The sequence below is a fragment of the Paramisgurnus dabryanus genome, chromosome 6 (genome assembly GCF_030506205.2).
Source record: "Paramisgurnus dabryanus chromosome 6, PD_genome_1.1, whole genome shotgun sequence".
In the NCBI taxonomy this organism is placed as follows: domain Eukaryota; kingdom Metazoa; phylum Chordata; class Actinopteri; order Cypriniformes; family Cobitidae; genus Paramisgurnus; species Paramisgurnus dabryanus.
In genome coordinates, this window is record NC_133342.1 from 1,961,076 (window position 1) to 1,981,219 (window position 20,144).

At 36.7% G+C, this 20,144-nt stretch overlaps 1 protein-coding gene across 1 annotated transcript in view; it reads left to right on the forward strand.

Annotated features, from left to right (window-relative positions):
- The first annotated feature begins 1,116 nt into the window (after positions 1-1,116).
- Positions 1,117-20,144, forward strand: part of LOC135748018 (neuropilin-1a-like) — a 36,667-nt gene continuing 17,639 nt past the window's right edge. Inside the window, exons 1-6 of the mRNA XM_065266094.2 lie at positions 1,117-1,714; positions 2,675-2,852; positions 14,513-14,694; positions 14,777-15,004; positions 15,230-15,397; positions 18,612-18,775. Of these exons, the coding sequence (XP_065122166.1) occupies positions 1,654-1,714; positions 2,675-2,852; positions 14,513-14,694; positions 14,777-15,004; positions 15,230-15,397; positions 18,612-18,775 (981 nt within the window). The 5' untranslated portion in view covers positions 1,117-1,653. The remainder of the gene's footprint in view (positions 1,715-2,674; positions 2,853-14,512; positions 14,695-14,776; positions 15,005-15,229; positions 15,398-18,611; positions 18,776-20,144) is intronic.

The following is a 20,144-nucleotide window of genomic DNA, read 5'->3' on the forward strand; positions in this document are numbered from 1 at the left end:
TTTGTTTGTGTGTTTTGGCTCTTTATCTTGTCTTGTCAGTGGCATGTCTGGATCAGTGAGAAGTTGTGGTGCTATCTGACCAGCTCTGTCTTATCAAACGTCATTAATCATTACGACAGACGTATGGCATGCACAGCTTGTGGGTAAAATAAATGCATGTGCATTTGAATACCAGAGGCTTCTTTTTCAAATGACTATACTATAGTCTATACTTTTTGACCCAATGCTGGGTTGAAAATAGGGCATGTCAAGTGTATACTTGTCAATACTGTAGACATGCACTTTACCATGCATATTAAAGTTGCTTTTGGATGTCATCGCTGTATAGTATTTTTGTAAGTGTACTGTACTGTATATAAAAACATTTTTTATGATCTTACTTTACATTGCATTTATGCATTTGGCATGCACTTTTATCTAAAGTGGTTTATAGTGCATTTAAGCTAAACATTTTATTAGTATGAGGTACAGGAACATCTCTAATGATTTCACAAAGTGCTAAGTTATATTAAAATAATAATTTGCATTCAGCCCAAAACGATCAGTGCCTGCTATGAGATAATCAGAAACTGCACAGGTCTAAGACATTAGACCTGAAAGATATCAAACAAGTTGCATTGACTGGCAGTATGTTGTTTTAAATGCGCTTCTCTTTAATTGCCACTTCCACATCATAGTACCTCAATGAACAAAGTGCAAAGAAAAATATTTCTCTCTCTCTCTTTCCCAGTGGATGATCAGATTGCAGTGCTGGCTGCTCTGTTGCGCCTCTGAGCCTGCAAGTGACTACGTGCTACACATTTTTATGTCACTGTGTCACGAGCCAGAGAACAGATTCGTGGAGTTGGCCCGCTTCTAATCCTTATTGCAATGCGCAAAGACGCACAAACCCAATGAGCGTTAGGAGATTACGAAAACCAGATGCAAATTATTCACATGTGTTGTGTTTAGCAATAAAATACAACGGTGTGTGATGGTAATCCGCGCAAAGTCGTCTTATTCTTCTGTTGACTAATTGGGCACTTTGAGCAACATCTTGTTTCAGCATTGCGCTCCCACGCAAATTTAGCGCGAAGTCTCTTTGGTTTGGCCCACAGTCTCCGTGTCTGCTTGGCAGAGCGACAGTGCGTCTCTGCCTGGAAGGGGTTAGAGGGTTTGCTTGTTTCCAGTGCTGCTCATTCTCTCTCAAGGAGAAGGAACGAGAGGAACGCGCAACCAAAGCAGCAGAGTTTGGAGACCAACAGTATTCAGATCGGATGTTGAGACCTTCACGCCAATGAGAACCTTCTAAATATACCCACCGGTGCCTGTCCACGCGCGACAGAGGACGGAAATCAGTCATTTAAGGGAGTGACCCGACTGCGCGCCCGCAGAAGCGCCCACAACCCAGCTGGCAACGGAGACGCGCTGTCAAGTCCCTCTAGACTTTGGATTATGAAATTGTAGCTACTACGGCGCTGGTTTATTGAGAGTTTGCAGACTGAGGATGAAGTGTTTTGTTCTGCACGGTGTGGAAAAGAAGACACCGGTTTAAGTGACAGGATGCGCTCCGCCTGACGCGCTCTCTCCAGCCTCATACAAACTACCGTGTGGATTCAGAAAAACAAGTACAAAATTAAGAGGATATAAGTGAACAGACAGAAGTGTTTGAGGATGTATTGGCTTTTGCTGTTTGTGACTCTGACAGGCTTGTCCGTGGTTTGCGCTCTAACGGGTGAGTTTATTATCGGGTGTTTTGAATAGCGGTGCTTAGGAAAGGTGCTTTATGATGGTCACCTGTAAAACTACCGTTTCACGCGGGTTAAAAGAAAGAACTATAAGTGAGAAAGGGAAAGAAAATCTGAGATAAGATTAACAAAAACTAAGCAACACTGTACATAAGTTTAAATCAGTTTCTACACTATTTTTAGCTTAAAAAAGCTACTGTACCTGATCTGACCATTAAAACACTGGTGTAACCTAATAGTCACGTCGATTTAGTCATAAAAAATATTTTTGACTTTAAAATAACCAGTTAAATTAGAAGTTGTCACACAGAAAACTATTTTTGTTTACCTAACAAGATATTTAAACAAAATGCTATTTTATACATCGTCTTTAATACGTTTTATTTGTTAAATGCATTGCATAATAATAATAATATTTATTATATTTTAAAGTAGATTAGTAGATTAGATTACATTTTGGCTGTGTCTCTGAGAAAGATGTGTTCAGTCTCACTCGTACTGTTCTTCTGTTTGTGCATGTGTATTTTTTAGGTGTGTGCGCGCGCGCGTTTGTGTGTGTGTGTGTGTGTGTGTGTGTGTGTGTGTGTGAGAGAGAGAGAGAGGGTGTGTGTTATCAGACTCAAACATTCAGACCCAGTGCCATATCAACCCCCCACAACTGCACAAAAAATTGGGTCACTTTTAACAACAGCTATCCATAATATCAAAAAGTGAAAGTGTCCTAATTTACCTGAATTGTCCTTACAGTACGGCTTCCTTTCCCAGAGGCTTTTTGTCATTTTAGACACTGATCGATCATCTAATCTGATCAATATGTCGAACAGCTTGCAAGATTGCAGCGCAATGTGTTTGACATTATTGGTGCTGTTACCATAATTTCCTGAATGCGTAATAAAAATGTGAGTTTTAAACGGCATATCTTCCTCCATCTCCTCTCTGGCTTTTAGAAAGTCCCTGCGGTGCAACAATCACGATCAACAGCGCCGGGTATGTGACCTCTCCCGGTTACCCGACTGGATACCCCGTGAACCAGCAGTGCACGTGGCTGATCCAAGCGCCAGAGCCACAGCAGAAGATTCTCATTAACTTCAACCCGCACTTCGACCTGGAGAGCAGGGAATGCAAGTGAGTCGTTTTTTTTATTTGGAGGAAATGAAAACATCCCAATAATGTAGATACAAAACAATTCAACCCGGTGTGCCACCTGTTGGCTGAAAATGAAATATTTATTTTTCAAAAGCTGATTTGTGTCTTTAAGGAAGACACGACATACTTCAAACAGATGTGTTTTTTTTCAAAGGAAAAGGGGGAATATTTTTCCCAAGAGGAAATCTCATGAATGAAAAGAATGCCGGGGGTCAAAACAGAAAAATGTAAAAGACACATGTGATTTGCTAACTCTTTGTTTCATAGTCTGATAAGGGTTTGGCATCACTTGGTTATTAAGATGGGTGTTTTCTTAATGAGGAGACTGAAAGGCAATGACATTAAATGGTATTGAGGTTAGAGAGTATGTTATTGCATTGTGGTTTAATTCAGCGGTTTCCACACAATAGGCTTTGTGCGGACAAAAGATCATGAACGAAATAGATTTAATGACTTTCTTGGTCATTTTAACAAACAGCTCGTATAAATGGGGCATAAATTAGCAGCTGTCAGTCACACAGACCTGGTTTACTATTGGGTTGGATTACGGTGCCAAGGGACCAATGAAAGTCCCTTCTGCCGAGTGGCCTGCTGTGGGCCCCTGAGGGGGATGTGAGAGTAGTAAACAGACCATGACCATCCCTTTCTCTCCACACTTTCTTCAGTCCATCTTGTTTAGTTTGTGTGTATTTGTGTGTGGGAGATAGAGAGAGAAAAGATAATAAGAAAGAATGACTTAGGGTGTGCTTAAAGTGCATATAAGAATAATGTTTTTTACAAAGTATACTTTATATTGTATGCAAATTTTCTTGAATAAACTGCTCACACATTGCATCACAATAAAATGCATTTAATTCAACCTTTTATATCCGGTAGGAAGCATAAACCAGATCAAGCATACATTTTTTATATCGGTATGTGTTTTCCCTGGAGATCGAACCCATGACCTTACACAATGCTACCAATTGAGCTACAGGAACATTAGCCACCTGATGTACATTAAACATGCAACATGTGAAAACAAACTGGGTATTGCCTTCATTACCAATATACAATGCCATTTTAGAATTTGGCTGTACATATCGCGTGCTGTGGTTTGTCGGGTGAATTTCCACGAGTATGGATCTCAGAATAAGAAATGTTAATCAGAACCTCACTTTAACCTGGACCAGATGCTTTTGTGTTGTTTTTGGATTGTGTTCAGTTTTTGGCTCTGACAAAACTGCAGCAAATGATGGTGAACATCATCAAACCAACTCTGCGGAAAAACCCAGGAGATTGGGCTGCAGGGAACAACACATCGGATGTAATAGGGTTTTCATTTAACAAATGATGTAATAGAGCAGACGTTAGATGTCTTCTAAGATTAGCCTGGTTACACATCCATCCTGTGAGGTTTGAGATGTTGACCTTTATGCTGGTTTCATATTGTCAGGATTACCGTGATTATGAGTTTTTATGTAGTGAAAACAAGTCACTTGTCAGTCAAATTTGTACCGGGAAGTTAAGTTTTATTCACTTAAAATAATCAACATTACATTAGCCTCAGCAATTGTAAAGTCAATCTTGAAAATTGTTTCTAAACACATTATAAATGTTAGAAATGTATTGCTGTAAACACGTCAAAAAGACGATAAACTATTTAGTTCTGAATTGCAGAGTTATGCTGCATATACACCAAATGCGAAGCATAGCGTTCCTTCCTCTAGGTTACTCGTGGGAGTTAACTTTGTGTCATGCAAATTTTTCGTTACTTGCACGAAGATGCATTGGAGGCAAATATTGTTTTCGTGGCAATCGCATCGCCCAATTTGCATTATTCGCATCGCAAGTTCGCATCTATTCGCTTCTTTGCATTGATGTTGTATGTAATCTACTCACACCTATTGTTGAATTCGCGTTTGGTGTGTATGCCTCATTTGATTGTTTAACAGTTTTTCACTATTTCTATATTCAGGATTATTTGGGTAGGGTTAAAATGAGGGCTCAATGATGCACGTGAGCCACCGCACATGGCTCGCCTCTAATGCTACGTACACACCAAACGTGATGCATTGTGTTCCTCGCTCTAGATTAGTCGCGGGATTTAACTTCGTGTCATGCGAATTTCACTTGAGACTAATATTTTCAACTTGAATGAAGACGGGTTTTATGCTACGTACACACCAAACTTGGGGAATCGCGTGACTCGCTCTAGATTACTCGCAGGATTTAACTTCGTGTCATGTGAATTTTTTGTTGAACCGAATATTTTCAACTTGAACGAAGACGCGTTTTATGCTACGTACACCCCAAACGCGGGGAATCGCGTTACTCGCACTAGATTACTCGCTCGAGATTACTTGTGGGATTTAACTTTGTGTCATGCAAATTTTTCCCTCGAGTTGAATACTCTCAACTTGGGTGAAGGCGCTTTTGAGGCGAATAGCTCGTGTTTTTGCGGCAAACCCGCCACCCATATCGTGTAATTGCATTGACTTTGTATGTAATCTTCTTGCACAAATCGTTGAACTCACATTTGGAGTGTAAGCCCCATTAGGCGAATAGCGTGTGTTTTCGCGGCAAGTGTGTTGCCCAATTAGCATCATTCTTATGGCGAGATCACATCTATTTGCGTCTTTACAATGACTTTGTATGCGATCTACTTGCGCAAATCATTAATTTCGCGTTTGGTGTGTACGCCATATAACACAATCGTGAGTATCCATTCATGTTGTAGCAATTTTTGAAAGTTGAGAGAGATGCAAGCTGTCCTGCGAGTGGGTGTGGTTTCAGCGCAGAGAGCGGACATGCCCCCAACGTTTGAGACCAGAGAATGCTGTTTTTTCCAAGATTTTGATAACTTGTTTTATTTACTTGGTCTGGTTGGTTAATAACACATTTTTCTGTGGTGTCACAAACTCAGAACACATTTAATATCGGACTTTACAGAGACTTTAAAGCAACACTATGTAGTTTTTTTACCTTTAAATAATGTCTCTAAAATTATTTCAGTGATAGAACAACTTTTAAGTGGACAAATTGTACTGTTGCTGCAACCTGAGCAACCTCCTAGCTGCTACAAGCACACTCTGAAAGTGGCGGTGGAGGGTAGAGCACACAGCCCCGCCCCTCCCCCTGCCTGCAGAAGAGTGTCTGATACCAGGCACTGTTGCGCTTTTCAACCACATGGGGGAGCTGTAAGTCATTTTTACATGGAAACTACATAGTGTTGCTTTAAAGTCAAATGTTGTTCTCCATCCACTTTATTTCTATAATCTGCTGTATATCCTAGTAAAACCAGATTTAATACGAAGGAGAATTTTTGGAAGGAATTAGATTGGAATTTGTTCGGTTTATGACACTTGCACACGACCATTACACATTTGATATTATTTTAATAGTGATAGTCACCTGATGCTTTATCTTTTCTTAAATATTTCTAATAGCTTACATAGGCGAATTAAGTGTGCAGTGATTAAACAGGAAAGCTACACGCAGATCAGTTTTGGCATTATGAGCGTTGCCATAGAAACAATTTCTGAGTCCAAGTACGTGCTCGGAGAACAGCTCAGGGTACAATCTCAGATTTGTATTTACGGTAAATTACAGTAAAAAAAAAAACTTCAAGACATTGCCATGCATTTTCATCTCATTCATAAAGATCCACAGTTTCCCTCTGGCCACAAATGCACAAGGCTGAGATATTTTGGCACTGGAGTGCTGCTATACTTTTGGGAATGTGATTATTTTTACTGCATTAGGAACTCATGTTATCTAGTGTCTCAGATTAACGATGCGTGTAGTGCATTCTTGTCTTATCTTAAGGGTCTGGGCTGCAATTGCCTTTGGCCCTAGACAGTAATGTCATTAGTGTAAAATCAGACACATATGTTCCTGTGACACCTCACACACACACACACACCGAGATAGACCTTAAAAGCTATAGTGAGAACGCAATGGTTTTCAGCTAAAATTCACACAAACCGGTTGACATATTTAAAGCAAACATGATTTGGCAGGTTTATAAGTCTTTAAATAAGGCTTCACTGTATTTGTGAGGTCATTTATGTAAATCTGTCCCTTCCAGACAAACCCATACATGCATGCACAATCTACATTCTTCATTTAACATGAATAGAATGAGAGAGATGCAGTTTATAGTTTGGTTTTATGATGTGTGCTCCAGGAGAGAAATCATAAGTAATACGCTGCAACATTTATGAGGATTGATTCATCTAAAGCTTTACACACACACTTATAAAGCAGCAGTAATGTTCATCATTAATGGCTTTGTTGTGTGGGAATGCTTTAAAAATGCTGCACATATTAATCATTAATGACTCTCTCTCTGTGCCCTCTTAACAGCCCTCCTAAAAGATGGTGCTTGCTAATGCACGGATTTGAACAAACCCCTTTTTAAAAGTTTGTGCTACAACTATAGATCAATCAAATTATGCTTTATGAGAGTTTGACATTATTTGTATAAGTAAGAGGATTTTTACTCACTATATGATAGAAGAAAGGGATGAACGTTGGTCAAGAAATAAATAAAATGGTCAAAAAATGCAGTACTCTTTAAAAAGGTCCTAATATGTACCATTTCGGTACCAGTATGTACCTCTAAGGTACTATAATGAACTACGAAGATTTTACTTTTTGAAGGGGTACTACCCCGGTGACAGCTCGGGACCATTTTTAATCATTTGTGTATCTGAGAATCATACTGTGGCGGCTTGTGACTGCTTTTCCGAGGTGTGCAAATTCAAAATATGTGTTCGGAGTGTCATGTATGTTGCTCTTGTTTTCAAAATATGTGTTTGTTGCGTCATGTGAACCATGTGCATCACATGTTTTGTCAAAATAAGTGCCTGCAGCGCACGCGTCAAAACCGTTTATGATAAAAGAGACGCTCACATTCACAAAATACACGCAAGACACTCCCTTAACAGTAAACTTTGATTACGCATGAGATTATGCGAGTATCTGGCAAACGCGAGCGTCTCTTTTATCATAAATACTTTAGACGCATCGGCAGCAGGCACTTATTTTGACAAGACACTTGATGCGCCGAACACATATTTTGAAATTACGAACCACAAACATGACGGGTTACATACATGTTGTGTCAAACTTCACAACGTGCGCCCTCGAAAAAAGAAGTCACCGGCCGCCACTGGCTACCAAAAAGCTACCATTAACTATCCAGAACATCGCTCGAACTGATTTTGCCAAGTGGTTGATGTCCCCAGGGCAACATATTGTGTTGACCCAAGGACAACATTTTCGAAAAAAAAACTAAACCCACCAAACCCGTACCCTAACCATAACCAAACCCTAAAATCAGTGGGACATGATAAGTGAAAAACAATGGTCTAGAAACAGCTAATCCTGGTTGTAAGCTTAAACTTAAAACAAACTGTAAACTTATTTCTGAAATCTGATTGGTTGATTGAAATGTTGTCCCAGGGTCAACATAATGTTGCCCTGAGGACATCAACCACTTGGCAAAATCAGGAGAGCCCAAGAACACCCAAGCAACCACCTTGCCTCCACTTACATCTATGTAGCATAATGGCAGCGATATATGAACAAGCGAGCTAAAAATTCAGTCCTAACACCAACATTTACAGGAGTGTATTATTAGTCTGTCTGATGTAAAGCCTCTGTTGTCTGAAATCTGATTTGTTCTTTTCTATTTTTGTATCTCCGCGAGTAGAGCATCGTGCTAGGAAAGCTAAGGTTATTGGCTCAATTCCCAGACGATGCTTTGAATTGATAAAATTTATACTGTATGACCTAAAGTGGACTGTAAGTCGCGTTGGATAAAAGCATTCGGCAAATGCACGAACGTCTTTATAATTCCCTACGTCTCTTTCTTTAAACTATAATCAGACGCACGCTGTTATTCTCTCTCTCTTGTGGATACACTGACATTGGATCAAAGCAAATATGCAGAACTAAACATTTCTCTCCTGACAGTTTTTATTGTTAGTTTGTTTAACTCTCAGTAAGTCATAATATCAGCATCTTTCACATCCTTGTTCTCTGTGTACGTGTGTTACTCAATAGAAAAATAGTTTTGACACACATACATTTTGTTTCTGAGTTTCTCTAGAAAGTGGATAGATCTGTTGTCAGCACTAGACTTTCTTAGATTATTTCCATCAAAAACATGCAGAAACTGAAAAGCACCTCTGTTATCAACTCAATGATGCTGATTTTTCCAGTTTATCACATTAAAAGAATGAATGAATTGACATTTGTTATTTACTTTCTATAAATCTGCAACTCATGCTTAAAGAATATTGATTTCGGTTTTCCTGTGGGTCCAAAAGTAAAGCATGGCGCTAGACATCTTATAAATTTACATGAATGCATTTTCATTTTCAGTAACCTAGTGCATTCAAGGAATACATTTAATAGCATGCATGTTACATGTGGATCAAACCTATGCCCTTTGCATTCCTAACACAATGCTGTATCTACGGTGGCCCTGAAGTGCAAACCACAACAACAAATTACTAAACAACAACAACAAATTAAAAAACAACAACAAATTAAAAAACACCACAACAAATTAAAAAACACTACAGCAAATTAAAAAACACTACAGCAAATTAAACGCTACAACAAATTAAAAAACACCACAACAAATTAAAAAAAACACTGCAACAAATTAAAAAACAACAACAAATAAAAAAACACTACAACAAAATAAAAAACCGTAACAAAATAAAAAACACAACAGCAAGTTAAAAAAACACTACAACAAAATAAAAAACACTACAACAAAATAAAAAACAACTACAAAATAAAAAACACTACAACAAATAAAAAAACACAACTTCAAATTAAAAAACACAACAACAAATTAAAAACACAACAACAAATTAAAAACACAACTAAAAATAAAAAACACAACTACATTAACCTACCGGAAGTGGTAGGTACCAGTGGGCAACATGAGACATCGCTGATTGGACGACACTGCAGTTCCGCTTTTGAACCGGAAGCTATTCTTCCTGTTGCGCAGTTTTTCAAACATGGGTGTTACAGACAGTGATTGGAATAACGGCGTTATAAGTAATTGGCGTTAGTAACTGCGTTATTTTTTTCAGTAACGAGTAATCAAATAAATTACTGTTTCCCCCGTTATAACGCCGTTATCGTTACTGACATTAAAATGCGGCGCGTTACTAAAATTGATCTAACTGTAGTGATTTTCACCCGCGTATGCTCACTCTCTCAGCCAAACACTGTTTTTCTCTTGTGTGTGTTGTGAGAAACATAACGAATGATGATTGGCTTAATTTCCATCGGTAGCCAACCAGAGGCAGAGTTCACAAAAAGGCCCGCCCACACGCGCAGTCCAAGTCAGAGGAGCGAGCAGCAGTGTTAAAAAGTCTGAGCAACTTGGTCACTTTGTCGCTAGATTTAGCAACTTTCTATCACTTTAGCGACTTTATAGGACAAATCTAGCTATCTTTTCTGGCGTGGTTGGAGACTTTTGTATACTGACATGAAAATATGCGTCGTTTTCTCTTCTCAACGAGCAGCGATGCTGCTGATGACTGTGCCCCATCTCAAAGCACTGACATGCAGCCCGGTCATCGCGCATCAATCACTCCGAAAACACAGGCAACAGGGCGATGGCAAGTACAACAAGCTCAAAGGTAGCGGTCGCAAACACGAAGTATAAAGCACTAGTTTTCCATTGTTGAGGTGAAAGGCAAGAATGTTTGTGTAATGTGCAACTTATGCCCATGAAGAAAAAATCTCCACCTCTGTGGCAAGTAATTCTGATCTAATAAAGCACCTCACATCGTCACATGCTGCCACAAAATTAGTGATTTCTCTTTAGTATCCATTTTATTAATTTAACATATTTAATTTTGTAAGGGGCATTCAAGTTATTTGAAATATTAATTTTTTTTAAGTAACGCAGTAATTACTTTTCCTGGTAATTAATTACTTTTATAATAATGTAACGGAGTTACTAACTCAGTTACTATTTGAGAGAAGTAATTAGTAACTATAACTAATTACTTTTTTAAAGTAACGTTCCCAACACTGGTTACAGATGACCCAAACGTAGCAGCTGCTGGGGCCGGGTAAGGGTACGGTCTGGAAACCGCTAACGATAGTAGTAAGCTAACGTTACATCCACAAGCAACATAAGCATTACATTATTCTTATTAACTTACTCGAAGGTTGTTGGGTGTCTCCGATGGAAGATATTTCTTTAAGCCTTTTGCCACAGCCGCTGCAAAAGTTCGGGGATGGCTCAACCAGTTCTTTTCCACAGTTTGGGCAAAACATTTAGCTGTCCTTCCTCCTCTCCAAACCACGCGCTACAGGAAGAATAACTTCTGGTTCAAAAGCCGAACTGCAGTGTCGTCCAATCAGCGATGTCTCATGTTGCCCACTGGTACCTACCTCTTCCGGTAGGTTAATGTAGTTGTGTTTTTTATTTGTAGTTGTGTTTTTAATTTGTTGTTGTGTTTTTTAATTTGTAGTTGTGTTTTTTTATTTGTTGTAGTGTTTTTAATTTTTGTAATTGTTTTTTATTTTTTGTAGTGTTTTTTAATTTGTTGTAGTGTTTTTTAACTCGCTGTTGTGTTTTTTATTATGTTATGTTTTTTTATTTTGTTGTAGTGTTTTTTAATTTGTTGTAGTGTTTTTTTAACTTGCTGTTGTGCTTTTTATTTTGTTATGTTTTTTATTTTGTTGTAGTGTTTTTTAATTTGTAGTTGTGTTTTTAATTTGTTGTAGTGTTTTTTTATTTTTTTGTTGTGTTTTTTAATTTGCTGTAGTGTTTTTTTAACTTGCTGTTGTGTTTTTATTTTGTATTTGTTTTTTATTTTGTTGTAGTGTTTTTTAATTTGCTGTAGCGGTTTTTAATTTGCTGTAGTGTTTTTTTTTATTTGTTGTTGTTTTTTAATTTGTTGCAGTGTTTTTTAATTTGTTGTGCTGTTTTATAATTTGTTGTTGTGGTTTGCACTTCAGGGCCACCGTATGTATCCGTATTAAACCCTACAAGAAACCATTTGCTGTATGCATAGAAAATGCATAAATAAAATCTTCCTATGGTTTGTGATCCATTGATTAAAATATAAACATCAGGGTGTAGTTTGAGTCCAGTGAACATGAGCGATCTATCAGGAGGTAAGAAAGCACGCTTCTGCTCCCACAAGGGTCAGATCGTGGTGAGAGGGCAGAGGTCACATTGACCATCAGTGTCTTTGGTTACAGCAGAGCACAAGAGCGTAAATGTACTCACAGGGGTCCTGTGTGTAAAACCAGTGTCAGGTCAGCAGGAAATGCCTCATGTTTTTGGTTTTTGTATGATCTGTTGGTGTTGATGGATTGAGTCAAACCAAATGACTCATACGAAAGTTATTGTAAGGCAATAAAATGAGGTTTCACAGTGTTGTAACATTTGCTCTAATGGCTGTATAATGCTTTATCCACACACACACACACACACACACATATATATACACTACCGGTCAAATGTTTTAAAACACTCCTTCATTTTCACAAATGTAACTGTGAATTATGTTGTGGCTAAAAGCATCCAAAATAAATAAAAACTCTGTTATATTTTATCATCTGAAGTGCAGCCACCCTTTACCTAGAAATTGCAAAACCATGTCATTGAATTGAATTTTAAAGACTATTGAGTTCACACTTAATCTGGGCTCTTATTTGCTGCTTTTTCTTCAATATTCAGTCTAGTATTTTTTTGCATAATATACGAGTTTGTGATGTGTGTAAATATTATGTATATTTAAACACTCACACATACATACATACATACATACATACATACATATATATATATATATATATATATATATATATATATATATATATATATATATATATACATATATATATATATATATATATATATATATACATATATATATATATATATATATATATATATACATATATATATATATGTATATATATATATATATATATATACATACATATATATACATGTATATACATATACATATATATATATATACATATATATATATACATATATATATATACATATATATATACATATATATACATATATATACATATATATACATATATATATATATATATATATATATATATATATATATATATATATATATATATATATATATATATATATATATATTAAGAAATGTTTTATTTATATATATATATATATATATATATATATTTAAGAAATGTTTTATTTATATATAGTTTTTTATTTATATATAATATATAATAAATAAAAATATAAATAAGTATATATACACATGTAAATGTTTCTTAAATACATACATAAATGTATGTGTATTTATATATACATAATAGTTACACACAGCTCAAACTCATTTGTTATGCAAAAAATTACTTTTATTTTGTATGAGATTAATCTAGATTAATCTATGCCCAACTCTAATATAAATATAAATATATATATGAACTATGAAGAGTTTGGTTCCAAAACGAGATAACTTATAAAACATTTTTTGATAAAACGTGTTTGTTATTATGTTATTATTATGTTTTTATTGTGTTTTATTGTGTAATTTAGCTGTATATGTTTTAGTTATGAAGGCTTACATTAAAACAAATCTAAAATTATTAGGGCTGTCAAAAGATTAATTGTGATTAATCGCATACAAAATAAAAGTTTGTGTTTGCTTAATATATTTGTGTGTATTGTATGTAATAATTATGTATATATACATGTATAAATTTGAGAAAACATTTATTTATGTATAATTTTTTTATATATAATATAAAAAAATATCAAAATCGAAATGTATGTATTTAAAAAAAAACTTTTCGATTTATATATAAATGTTTCTTAAATACATAAATGCATGTGTGTGTGTATTTATTACATACAAAATAATTACACACAGTGCACACACATATATTATGCAAAAATAAACCTTTATTTTGAATGTGATGTTAACTATACATATATACTGTAAATAAAACATTTGCAATAATACCATAAGATGTACATTAACATTATTCATAAAAAACTATAAAATAATTGTCTATAGGATTTTATTTATAGTTATTAAACCCATAAACCCAGTGGCGGCTCGTGACTGCTCATTGAGTGGTGCAAATTCAAAATATTAAAAATTTCAAAATCGGAGTGTCATGTGTGTTGCTTGTGTTTTCAAAATATGTGTTTGTTGAGTCATGTGAACCATGTGCATCATGTGCTTTGTCAAAATAAGTGCCTGCTACACACGCGTCAAAACTGTTTATGATGAAAGAGACGCTCACGTTCACAAAATACACGCAAGACACTAACTTAAAAATAAACTCTGATTACGCATAAGATTATGCGAGGATCAACCAAACGCGAGCGTCTCTTTTATCATAAACCCTTTAGACCCGTCTGCAGCAGGCGCTGCTAGGATAGGATCACTCGGCGCGCAGAACACATATTTTGAAATTACGAACCACACACATGACGGGTTACATACATGTTGTGACAAACTTCGCATCGTTCGCCCTCGAAAAAAGAAGTCACCGGCCGCCACTGCATAAACTTAAGTACCATAAACAGTCTTTGAACCAAACATGCAATTCTGACTTTAACACTGTATGTGTGTGTGTGTGTGTGTGTGTAGGTATGATTTTGTACAGGTGTTTGATGGTGCAGATGAGCAGGCTTTCTCTCCTGGGAGGTTCTGCGGCAAAATCGCTCCATCTCCAATCATCTCTAGTGGAAACGCTCTGCTCATTAAATTCACCTCTGACTATGAAAGCGCAGGTGCTGGATTCAGCATTCGCTACGAGATACACCGTACAGGTACCGGTAAACACACACAGTCACTTACTCTTGACATAATCACACTAAATACCATCATACCATAATTGTACTTTTTGAGCAGGTACTGAATGTTCCAGAAATTTCACGGCACCACATGGAGTAATCCAAACCCCTGGTTACCCCGAGAAGTACCCGAACAATCTCGAGTGCACCTTCATCGTCTTCGCACCCAAGATGGCAGAGATCGTCCTGGACTTCCAGAGCTTCAGTATGGAACCGGACACAACTGCACCTGCTGGGGCTGTCTGCAGATTTGACTATCTGGAGATTTGGGACGGATATCCAACAGGTAATGATATAAAGGGTGATAAGGGCAATAACTAAATCCACACAACAGGAAGATCTGTAGAAAAGTCTCAATAGCAAGGCACACACATTTTTTATAAAGTTTATTATTATTTATTATTTTCAAAAACTATTACTCTGCTTCTTCTGCTTGTTTAGAGAATTGTGCTACTTAGTTGAATATATCTTGTATTTTGAACACATTTGTATATCTTTGTCTCTCCCTCAGTCGGTCCTCATATTGGTCGGTACTGTGGCTCTAGGCACCCGGGCCATATTATCTCCTACACGGGCGTTCTCTCTCTCAGTATCCACACAGATAACGCCATCGCCAAGGAAGGATTTTCAGCCTACTACAGCATCCGAAGCACCCCGGAGCCATCCCAGCAGCACGATGGTTAGATTAATATCTCATATCCTACGTTTTTTTTACCTGTCCTACATTAAGGCCCATTTTATACAATTATGCATCCTTTTATAAGATGTAATATACGTTTCAGTTGTGCCCAGAATGTGTTTGTGAAGTTTTAGCTCAAAATACCCCACATATCATTTGTTATAGCATTCAGAATGCCACCATTTGGGTGGGAGGAGCAAATGCTCTTTTCATGTGTGTACCTTTAAATGCAAATGAGCCACAACTTTTCACTTCCTTACAAACATACAATGAGTCCTTTGGGTTCAAAGTAGATGTGATTCCTGTCTACAATGTGCTAAAAACACATTTAGAAAATCTTTTGGGTAAAATTAACCAGTCCGTTAGTGGCCATGGGCGGGGCTTCATCAGTGTGATGTCACATTAACAAGAGAATCAAAACTGCATGTCTAATAAGACTGCTTTGGTTTAATGGGGATAAAACGAAAGAGTGGGTGGATTTTTTCATTGTAGGGTTATTGGGTCTCGTTTTTATACGCACACTTGAACTTCTCACAAAAACTTTCCGCCTAATTCACGTGCGTACGTACATGAATTTGTTCTTATATTTGTTCTTTCCTGAATTTGGAGTGTTCTACATGAGCGGTCACGTGCACGAGGTTGGGAATTTGCATAAAACACACCCAAACCAGCTCCATATAAGGGCTTTCCGCAGCGCAGTGCTGGTCCACAGAAAAGCAGTTTGTCATAAAGCAAATGAGCTCGAAAAGAAATCCATGATCTTATTTATTCAAGTCAGTGCTGTCCACCGACCGGAGTATCGTTAAAGGAGTATTGGATGCATTAACAAATATGAGATTTAATTAATATGACAGAGACGCGCATCTGTATCTAAAATAAAACAGACATGAGATCAAGTGATTGACGTTTGGACTTCTCATTACATTTACATGATGTTAACATTAGGCATTAAGCAGACGCTTTCATATAGAGATTAAAAAAGTGAGGAAGGAAAGCGTGAAGATTTGTCTTTGCCTGCATCTTCATTATATGTTTAGAAAAATAAGTAGGCTATAATAATTTATAATATTATGTATATAATAATAATGTAAATCATGTATAATAATATATAATACAGAAAATATTATAATATAAAATAGTCATGTACATTTTATATATCAACATTATTATAAACATTATAATTATAGCCTAGTATTTGATTATAGTGTACGTGATTATTGTGTACAGGGGATTTTATTTTTGCGTACATTTAGAAGACATTTTAAAGGAATAGTCAATTTTCTTAAAAGAAAAATCCAGATAATTTACTCACCACCATGTCATCCAAAATGTTGATGTCTTTCTTTGTTCAGTCAAGAAGAAATTATGTTTTTTGAGGAAAACATTGCAGGATTTTAATGGACTTTAATAGAGCCCAACATTTAACACTTAACTCAACACTTAACAGTTTTTTTAGGAGTTTCAAAGGACTCTATACGATCCCAAATGAGGCATAAGGGTCTTATCTAGCAAAACGATTGTCATTTTTGACAAGAAAAATAAAAAATATGCTCTTTTAAACCACAACTTTTCGCCTAGATCCGGTCGTGATGCGCCAGCGTGACCCCACGTAATACGTCATGACGTCAAGAGGTCACAGAGGACGAATGCAAAACTCCGCCCCAGTGTTTACAAGTGTGTTGAAAGAGGACCGTTCCTACGTTGTTGTATGTAAACTGATACTAATTAATGTCTTTGTGTCAGTTTATTGTTTACAATGGTCCGCAAATGTGCGTTTTATATATGTAACAGGTGACCTCCCTACGTCACTACGCATTTACGTTAGGTCGCGCTGGACCGGACCTAGACGAAAAGTTGTGGTTTAAAAGAGCATATTTTTTATTTTTCTTGTCAAAAATAACAATCGTTTCGCTAGATAAGACCCTTATGCCTCGTTTGGGATCGTTTAGAGTCCTTTGAAACTCCGTTGAAAAAAACTGTTAAGTATTGAGTTAAGTATTAAATGTTGGGCTCTATTAAAGTCCATTAAAATGAGAAAAATCCTGCAATGTTTTCCTCAAAAAACATAATTTCTTCTCGACTGAAGTTCTGAACAAAGAAAGACATCAACATTTTGGATGACATGGTGGTGAGTAAATTATCTGGATTTTTCTTTTAAGAAAATTGAATATTCCTTTAATACGAAAGTTTTTTTGGAATCATGATTTGTTCGTAAAAACATCCGTATGCACATCTCATGCACAAATTTGTGCATACGCATGCTTAGTGAATGAGACCCATTGTGTTCACACACGGCCAACACACATTTATGTCCAAACACCTTGTAAAATGGATTTTGCGTAATATGTGCCCTTTAAGTCTGCATATTATGCTTGTCAGGGTTTCTGGCACTTAGATCAGTCATAAATTACTTTGTAACATTACATTGGCAACCTCTCTCTATTATGCTCCATTGTACCTTTGTAAATGACTTCTTTTATAACTGGCTATCCAATCTTTGCATTTAAAATAACAAGGCTTATGCATTGCAGATTTGTTGTTGGTTCCAATATAGGACAGCCATTGATGTGTAAATGTGGGTGGCCATGTTAATGCGTTGATGATTGGGACAGTATGTCTACACAATACATCAAACGCTTTTATCGTAAAGTATCAAGAGAATGTTTCGTTTTTGAAGCAACAATACGTTTAATAAATCCAACGGCAAAGATGACAACGGGTGTAAACTCTGCAGACGTTTCTGCCGTCTCAGCTCGGCTTGTCCAGGGCTTTTATTAAACTCATCTATCAAGTTTTCCGAGAGACGCTAACTGAGACTGTTAGCAATAATGTGGCAATAATGCGTTTGATGGTACCGAATGAAAACCAAAAATCCTTTGAGACCCGAACCAAGTTTAGCCTGACTACACAAAACTCTGTTCAGCTGTGTAATAAAGTGAAGTGAGGTTGTCAGCTTATAATTCATCTTTATTTCACTGTCACATGGGACAGTCGGTCACTTTATGGGTCAATTGTGGGCAGACATAAAAGACTCTTAACTTCCTGTTGAGAGACAGAGGAAATCTGACTCACACACACGCATGCACACATAACCTCATATAAAAGTGGCTTATCCAATCGAAACTATCAATTTTTCATATTTTTGATTTTATGTTGACAGTTTGCTGTTTATGTTTCTCTAAATACTCAATACATGTCTCTTGTTTGTGTGTAGGTGAATGTATGTCTCCTTTAGGGATGGCAAGTGGTGAGATCACAGATGACAGAATCACTGCATCCTCACAGTATAATCCCAGCTGGTCTCCGCTGCGCTCCAGACTTCAATACCCTGACAACGGATGGACGCCATCAGAGGACTCGGCTAGGGAATGGATACAGGTACACGGACATGTGTTTTTCTCCATCATGAGGACTTTCCATTCACTTCTATTGTTTCTATACCGAGCTAATGATCATTTCTATCCCATTACACTACCCAGTACTAAGATTTTAATTAAATTGTTACTCTGTTTATTGACCTCACGTGGATCATCGCCTGCTCCCCACAAATGTGATTTCAGGTTTACTATCCTTGTGGGAACATTCGATCTCAACAATGTAGGCAGAAAGCAGACACACAGTTTAGGATTTTACAAGGAAGCACGGTTTTATTTTAATAGTGAAGGCATGATCTTACATGCATAATAGACTCAATGTTCTTTATTTACTCAGTATTTAAAAAGGGTAAAAGTTATGCTTGACAGTAAATGTAAGTGTGTACTTGATCTTGTGTTTGGCATTTAAGGTCCAATGATTTCAGCCAAATGTAATAAAAACATATACATGCATGCACACACACATTATATTAATGAGAACATCTTTTTTAGCAATATTCAGGTTGCACTATTTTAATAGCGAGGGACCACTTCATAATATCCCCACAAATAAGTATTTTCATTAAAATCTTAGTAGTAGACAGTGTTACTGGAAAGAAAATATTATTAGCTCCCATTATAGAAACCATAAAAGTAGTACATTTATTATGTTTCACTTTCTTTGTGACCTTTTCAAAAATGTTACCAGTGGCGGCTGATGACTTCTATTTCAAGGGTGCACGATGCAGAGCTTGTCACTACATGTATTTAGTCCGTCATGTGTGTGGCTTGTCATGTCAAAATATATGTTCGGTGCATCATCTAAACTTATGCACATCACATTTCATGTCAAAATAAGTGCCTGCTGCAGACGCTTCGAAGGGGTTTATGATAAAAAAAACATTCACGTTTGCCCGATTCTCACTTAATCTCATGCGTAAACAGTGTTTAGTGTTAAGTTAATGTCTTGCGAGTATTTTATGAACGTGAGCATCCCTTTTATCATAAACCCCTTCGAAGCATCTGCAGCAGGCACGTATTTTGACATGATGCACATAAGTTTCCATGATGCGCCAAACACATATTTTGACATGATGAGCCACACACATGACGGACTAAATACATGTTGTGATGCCCTCGAAAAAGTCACCGGCTGCCTCTTGAACGAAAATTAATCAATGCTGTAGGAGTATTGTCCATAGCTAATTCATTAAAGGACAAGTTCGGTATTTTAGACTTAAAGCCCTGTTTTCAGATTGTTTATGATGAAATAGAACGGTTTTGACTGAAATTTTGACATATGCGGCTGCCCCGAGAATTTTGGGGGGTTTGTGTTTCACCTCAATGGGTTTAATGGTGCACTGGAACAATCCTTCCTAAAATGCATTAAACTT